This window comes from Lathyrus oleraceus, chromosome 6, assembly GCF_024323335.1.
Source record: "Lathyrus oleraceus cultivar Zhongwan6 chromosome 6, CAAS_Psat_ZW6_1.0, whole genome shotgun sequence".
Lineage (NCBI taxonomy): Eukaryota > Viridiplantae > Streptophyta > Magnoliopsida > Fabales > Fabaceae > Lathyrus > Lathyrus oleraceus.
In genome coordinates, this window is record NC_066584.1 from 22,087,842 (window position 1) to 22,094,701 (window position 6,860).

At 40.1% G+C, this 6,860-nt stretch overlaps 2 protein-coding genes across 2 annotated transcripts; both read left to right on the forward strand.

Annotated features, from left to right (window-relative positions):
• Positions 1-3,853: 3,853 nt before the first annotated feature.
• LOC127093757 (uncharacterized) lies at positions 3,854-4,828 on the forward strand. Its single transcript, XM_051032661.1, has one exon. It carries the CDS (start codon positions 3,854-3,856, stop codon positions 4,826-4,828), a length of 975 nt encoding a protein of 324 aa, XP_050888618.1.
• Positions 4,829-4,834: 6 nt separating this feature from the next.
• LOC127093758 (uncharacterized) lies at positions 4,835-5,395 on the forward strand. The gene has a single exon (XM_051032662.1). It carries the CDS (start codon positions 4,835-4,837, stop codon positions 5,393-5,395), a length of 561 nt encoding a protein of 186 aa, XP_050888619.1.
• The last annotated feature ends 1,465 nt before the right edge of the window (positions 5,396-6,860 follow it).

The window sequence follows — 6,860 nt, forward strand, 5'->3', positions numbered from 1 at the left end:
CAACAACCGTACTCTCCTAGTCCAAACAACTATTAGCAATATCAATTGGGCCAACAATGCCTTAGAATACAAGAGAGGAAGCTCGACCCTCTCCCGATGACTTGCAGTCAACTATGAACCACCAACGCCAGGCCCTCACAAACGTCACTTCCACCTGACTATGATATTAATGCACGCTATGAGTTCCATATCGGGGCACCCGGTCAAACTATTGATAATTGTAAGGCCTTCAGGTACAAAGTTCAAGATCTCCTTGACTCTAAGGCCATCTCGTTCACGCCTGCAAGTTCTAACATTAACAATAATCTGATGCCTCCCCATGTCGGTCATCCTAATAACATGATCCAAGAGTCTGCTGAGGTCAACAGTATCTCAAAGGTTGACATGATAAAGAGTCATCTACTTGTGGTAAAGGAACGATTTCTACTAAAGAACGTGTTCCCAGGATGTGCTTTTAATTGTGCACACTATTTAAATAATCCACGAGGTTGTGGAAAGCTCAAAAGAGATACTCAACTACTAATAGACCAAGGAATCTTTGTATAACACACCTCGGCAGTAGAGGATGTGTCTACTCTGGAGATACCTCACTATCCAGTACAAATACCTATAGTAAATGCTCCCATAAATCCCTTGGTAATCATAGTGTCATCTCCTTTCCCTTATGAAAGTACCAAGGCTGTCCTCTGGAATTACAATTCCACAACTTATCTCTATGGGAAAAAACTGGAAAAAAGGCCCACTGAAGCTCAAAGGCCTCTGATAATTCAAAAACCTATTGAAATTTCCAAACCTTTGGAAACTCAAAAGTGTATTGAAGTGAAAAATCCTGTTGAAATTCAGAAACAAGCTGAAATTCAAGAGCCAAATGTGAACATTACAGGGACCAGTGGTATGATCCGAAGCAGTCGCATATTTGCATCAGCACCACAACCACCCGAAAGAGAAAATCCCGGAGCTAATGCCAAGAATAAGGGTAAACAACCTGCCGACCTGGAGCAGGGGAAAACCCTCACTCAATGCAAGACCACTTTAGATGATGTGGAGGAATTTCTCCATATTATCTAGTAATGTGACTACAAAATGGTTGACCAGCTCAACCAAATACCATTTCAAGATCTCTATCCTCTCATTACCGTTGTATTGTAAAGCCCATAAAGACACTATAATCAAGTTTCTTGGTGCGGCCCACGTACCCCAGGAGATCGTTGTTAATCAATTTGAAGGGGTAGTAGCAAACATAGTAGCAGGTGGATGCTTAGGCTTATGTGATGATGAATTGCCTCCCGAAGGCAAGGCTCATAACAAATCTCTTCATATATCCATAGAGTGTGATGACACCATATTATCCAGAGTATTGGTGGACATTAGGTCTTCTTTGAACATGCTTCCAAAATTTTCCCTAACCAAGCTGACAATAGAAGGATTGCAGATGAAGCCTAGCGCGTTGATAGTTCGAGCTTTCTACGGTTCCCGCAGGTCCTTCGTTGGAGAAGTGGATCTTCTTATTAAAATAGGACCATGCACTTTCTTCGTAACATTCTATGTGATGAATATTCATCCATCATACATTTGTCTTCTGGATTGCCCATGGATTCATGTTGCGAGAGCAGTGACATCCACTCTCCATCAAAAACTAAAGTTTATTATCAATAGGAAACTGATAACCATTTATGGGGAGGAGGCCATCCTAGTCAGCCAACTATCTTCTTTTTGATACATTGAAGTAGGTGGAGAGATTCATGACACACAGTTTCAGGCATTCGAGATTGCCAACATGTTGATGACTCCCCTAAGTGGAAAAGTATCCGGAAAACCTGAGCTCTTGATGTCCTCCCTAAAAGACGCTCAGACTGAGATAAAGGAAGGTCATCCTGAAGGATGGAGACGAGTCTTGGAATTGCCCACCAACAAAAACAGATCAGGTATGGGTATCATTCAAGGTAAATAGCTCAACAGAAATTATCCACAACATAAGACAAACAAAGCCTCTCTCTCCCGGAGAAGTTCGTTAGCGTATGACATCTCTTTCAAGGACATATTGCTATGGTGAATGATGAGATCAACACTTTTGAACCTGATTGCTTCCTATATAAGAGAGCAGCGGGCCAGATGCTCAACAATTGGACCTGAAGTCACTTTCTGTCAAACGTAATTTTTTGTTTTTAATTTTAGATCCATATGCCCGTGCCCAAGGCATAATGGAGCTTGTAGGGCCCCCATTATTTTCATCATTGTTTAATTTGAAATAAAAAGAAGTGTTTCGCATTCAATCACACTCAATGTCTTTCATTTTTATGTTTTTTTTAAAAGGCAATGTTTCATATTTTGTTTTTTCGTCCTCATTCTAAAATAAAGCATGAATCATCATTCATGCAGATCCAACTCGGACTTCGTTGACAACGTTACTGCTATGGCAAATTATGACTTTGAAAATCCAATTTACCAAGCTACATAAGATTGTGATGAGGATTGTGAACTCCCAGAGGAGTTATCCAGATTGCTATAATAGGAATCAAAAGTCATCAAACCATACCAGGAATCGTTGGAGATCATCAACCTCAGGTCTGAAGATTGCAAGAAAGAGATCATAATAGGTGTTTCCCTAGAAGCTGATGTTAAGAAGGGGTTGATAGAGTTGTTGTGTGAATATGTCGATGTGTTTGCTTGGTCGTACCAAGACATGCCAAGATTGGATACGGACATTGTGATGCAGCGTCTTCCGCTCAAATAGGATTGCCCTCCGGTAAAGGAGAAGCTAAGAAGAACTCGACCTGATATGGCTATCAAAATCAAGGAAGAGATTCAGAAGCAGCTAGATGCAGGCTTTCTAGCAGTATCAAATTACCCTCAATGGGTTTCTAATATCGTACCCATGCCTAATAAATATGGCAAGGTGTGTATATGTGTGGATTATAGAGACTTAAACAGGGCTAGCCTGAAAGATGATTTTCCGCTACCTCACATCGATGTGTTAGTGGATAATACTACCCAATTCTTTGTATTCTCCTTCATGGACGATTTTTTTGGATATAACCAAATCAAAATGGATTCAGAAGATATGGAGAAGACAACATTTATCATCCCATGAGGAACATTCTACTAAAAAGTTATGTCGTTCAGTCTGAAGAACGTTGGAGCGACATATCAAAGAGCTATTGTCACTCTCTTTCATGATATGATTCATAAAGAGATTGAGGTATATGTTGATGATATGATTGCTAAGTCCCAAACTGAAGAAGAGCACCTCATTCACTTATAAAAGTTGTTTGAAAGATTAAGGAAATTCAGATAAAAACTTAACACTAATAAGTGCATATGGGGTAAGATCTGGCAAATTGCTAGGTTTTATTGTTAGCTAGTGTGGCATCGAGGTTGATCCCGACAAAGTCAAAGCCAGACAAGTTATGCATGCAACAAGAACTGAAAAGGAGGTTTGTGGATTTTTAGGATGATTGAACTACATAGCCAGTTCATATCCCACCTAACTGCCACATGCGAACCTATCTTGAAACTCTTGCGAAAGGATCAAGACATTGAGTGGAACGAGAACTGTCAAAGAGCGTTTGAGGGGATAAAATAGTATCTTCAAGAACCACCCATCTTGATGCCATTAGTTCCTAGAAGACCTCTTATCATGTACTTGACAGTCCTAGAAGACTTTATGGGTTGTGTACTTGGTTAACATGATGAATCAGGTATGAAAGAGCATGCCATCTACTACCTTAGCAAGAAGTTCACTGACTGCGAATCAAGATACTCTTTGCTAGAGAAAACTTATTGTGCCCTTTCATGGGCTTCCAAATGATTGAGGCAGTACATGTCAACTCACACTACGTTGTTGATCTCCAAAATGGATATGATAAAGTACATTTTTAAGAAACCTGCTCCGATCGTATACAATATTCAGTACGTAACACAGAAAGCCATCAAGGGCAGTGTGTTATTTGACTATTTGGCACATCAACCAGTGGAAGATTACCAACCCATAAGGTTTGATTTTCACGATGAAGACATCTTGTTCATAAGAGAGTGCAACGTTCCTAGTCCTGAGGAAGGCCCCGAACCAAGATCACGATGGACGCTCGTGTTCGACGGTGCTTCCAATGCTCAAGGACATGGAATAGGTGCAATCATCACTTCACCAATAAGATTTCATCTTCCGTTTACCGCGAGATTATGCTTTAACTACACTAACAATATGGCAGAATATGAAGCATGCATCTTCAATATTGAAGTAACAATCGACTTAAGGATCAAAATACTTGAGGTTTATGGAGACTCAACTCTCGTCGTTAGTCAAGTACGGGGAGACTGGGAACCCCGTGATCACAAGCTAATTCCTTACAAAGAACACATTATAAAATTGATTCCCTGCTTTGATCAAATCACTTTTCATCATATTCCAAGGGAAGAAAATAAATTAGCAGACACTCTGGCCACTTTAACATCCACGTTTAAGGTCAAGTGGATGAATGAAGCTCCTTCTATCCATAGTGAGCACCTGGATGAGCCTGCATACTGTTTTGCAACCAAGGAAGAGTTAGATGGAAAACCTTGGTACCACGATATCAAGACGTACCTTGAAAAACATATGTACCCTAAAATTGCATCTATCACAGATAAGAAGGCTTTGAGAAACTTTTTATCCAAGTTCTTCTTAAATGGAGATGTGTTGTATAAGCAAAGTTATGATTCGGTCCTGCTCAGATGTTTGGATAGACACGAAGCAGAGCGAATTATAACAGATGTGCATGAAGGTTCCTTTGGAACATATTCCAGTGGGCATTCAATGTCTAAGAAGATCCTCAGAGCGGGATATTACTAGCTAACTATGGAAGTAGACTATTTTCATCACGTGCAAACTTGTCACAAATGCCAAATCTATGCTGACAGAATACACGTGCCTCCAATACCTTCGAATGTCATCTCATCTCCGTGTCCCTTTGCTATGTGGGGTATCACCATGATCGGTTATATTAAGCCAACCGCTTCGAACGGGCATAAGTACATCCTTGTTGCTCTCGACTATTTTACCAAATGGGTAGAAGTTGCATCATACGTAAATGTCACCAAACAAGTGGTGGCTCACTTTCTGAAACGAGATATCATTTGCTGTTATGGGATTCCCAACAAAATCATTACTGACAATGGTTTAAATATTAATAACAGGAGGATGAAGGAATTGTGTAAAAGTTTCAAGATTGAACATCAAAATTCTTCGTTATATCGTCCGAAGATGAATGGTGCAGTAGAAGCAGCCAACAAGAACATAAGGAAAATTATTCAGAAAATGGTGAGTGCTCAACTATCGTACTTCGCTACGAACATCAACAAGGGCAACCCTTTTCTCTCTAGTATACGTTATGGAATCAATGCTCCATATCAAAAGTAAAGATGTTACCTTTTGCCTTGCACGACTATCGTACTTCACTACGAACATCAACAAGGGCAACCCTTTTCTCTCTGGTATACGTTATGGAAGCAATGCTCCATATCGAAGTAGAGATCCCCTCTCTGAGAGTTCTGATAGACGTTAAGCTCGATGAAGCTGAATGGATTCAAGTCAGACTCGATCAGTTGAACCTCATCGAAGAAAAGCGCATGACAGCTATGTGTCATGGCCAACTTTATCAGAATCGGTTGAAAAGGGCCTGTGATAAAAGAGTGCATCCTCGGAATCTCCAAGTCAGTGACCTGGTACTCAAGAAGATTCTGCTAATCCACACAGATCCTTGGGGAAAGTGGACCCCCAATTATGAAGGCCCATACATTATGAGAAAGGTTTTCTCAAGAGGAACCTTGATCCTCTCAACTATGGATGGTGATGATCTTTCATCACCCGTGTGTTGGTGTAAGCCCTAGAGGCCAATACATTTTGGTACTTGTATCGAATAATAAAAGGCATTCTCTTTATTATGGTTGATTAATAAAGTCCCTGGAATAGATAGTCCGTTTAATGTATTAAGTGTGACTGTTATGTTTGTAGTCGAGCTTTAGTGTGAAGTGGGATAACATTAAAGCATTAAGACTATTATGTTTGTAGACTGATGATCACATCTCATGGATCATGGATAAAGAGTTATCAAGTCTTAAACATAGGTATGAATATTAAGAGTAATATTTATACCGGATTGACCCGCTATGAGAATACTATATAGAAAGTTATGCAAGGTGTCATAAGTTATTCTCATGGTGATAATAGTGTATTCCACTCTTCGACCTGAAACCACTATGGACCCTAGATGTAGAGTCGAGTGCTTTATTGCTGATCCAACGTTGTCCGTAACTGGATAACCATAAAGACAGTTGATGGGTACTCCACAAAGCATGCTGAGGGACATGAGTGACCTAGATGGAATTTGCCCATCCTGCATAACAGGATAAATGTCTATGGGCCCAATATTGAACTGGACAAGGATGACACGGTCTATGCCTTGTGTTCAATATAGACATAAGGGCAAAAGGGTAATTATACACATAAGTATTATCACAGAAGGAATTGTCAGATCACATGACATTTTCGTGTCTTGGGTAGCAGTGATGTGTTGCTAGATACCACTCACTGTTTATTATGTTAAATGCGTGATTTAATATAATTGCCAACGTCACGAAAACCTACAGGGTCACACACAAAGGACGGATTGATGAGAGATAGAGTAACTAAGGAATACCGTAAGGTACGGTGCCCTTAAGTGAGTTATAGAACATCGTAAGGTACGGTGTACTTGAGTAGAATACGGAATATGGTAAGGTACCATGAGCTTAAGTGATTTTGGGCATATTATAAGATATGGGCCAAAATACACTTAAGTGGGCTTTTAGCTTGAAGCCCACACAAGTGGTTCTATAAATAGAAC

Excerpts from the sequence above, each read along its gene's own strand:
- LOC127093757 (XM_051032661.1), top strand. The coding sequence starts at position 3,854 with ATGGATATGATAAAGTACATTTTTAAGAAACCTGCTCCGATCGTATAC.
- LOC127093758 (XM_051032662.1), top strand. The coding sequence starts at position 4,835 with ATGGAAGTAGACTATTTTCATCACGTGCAAACTTGTCACAAATGCCAA.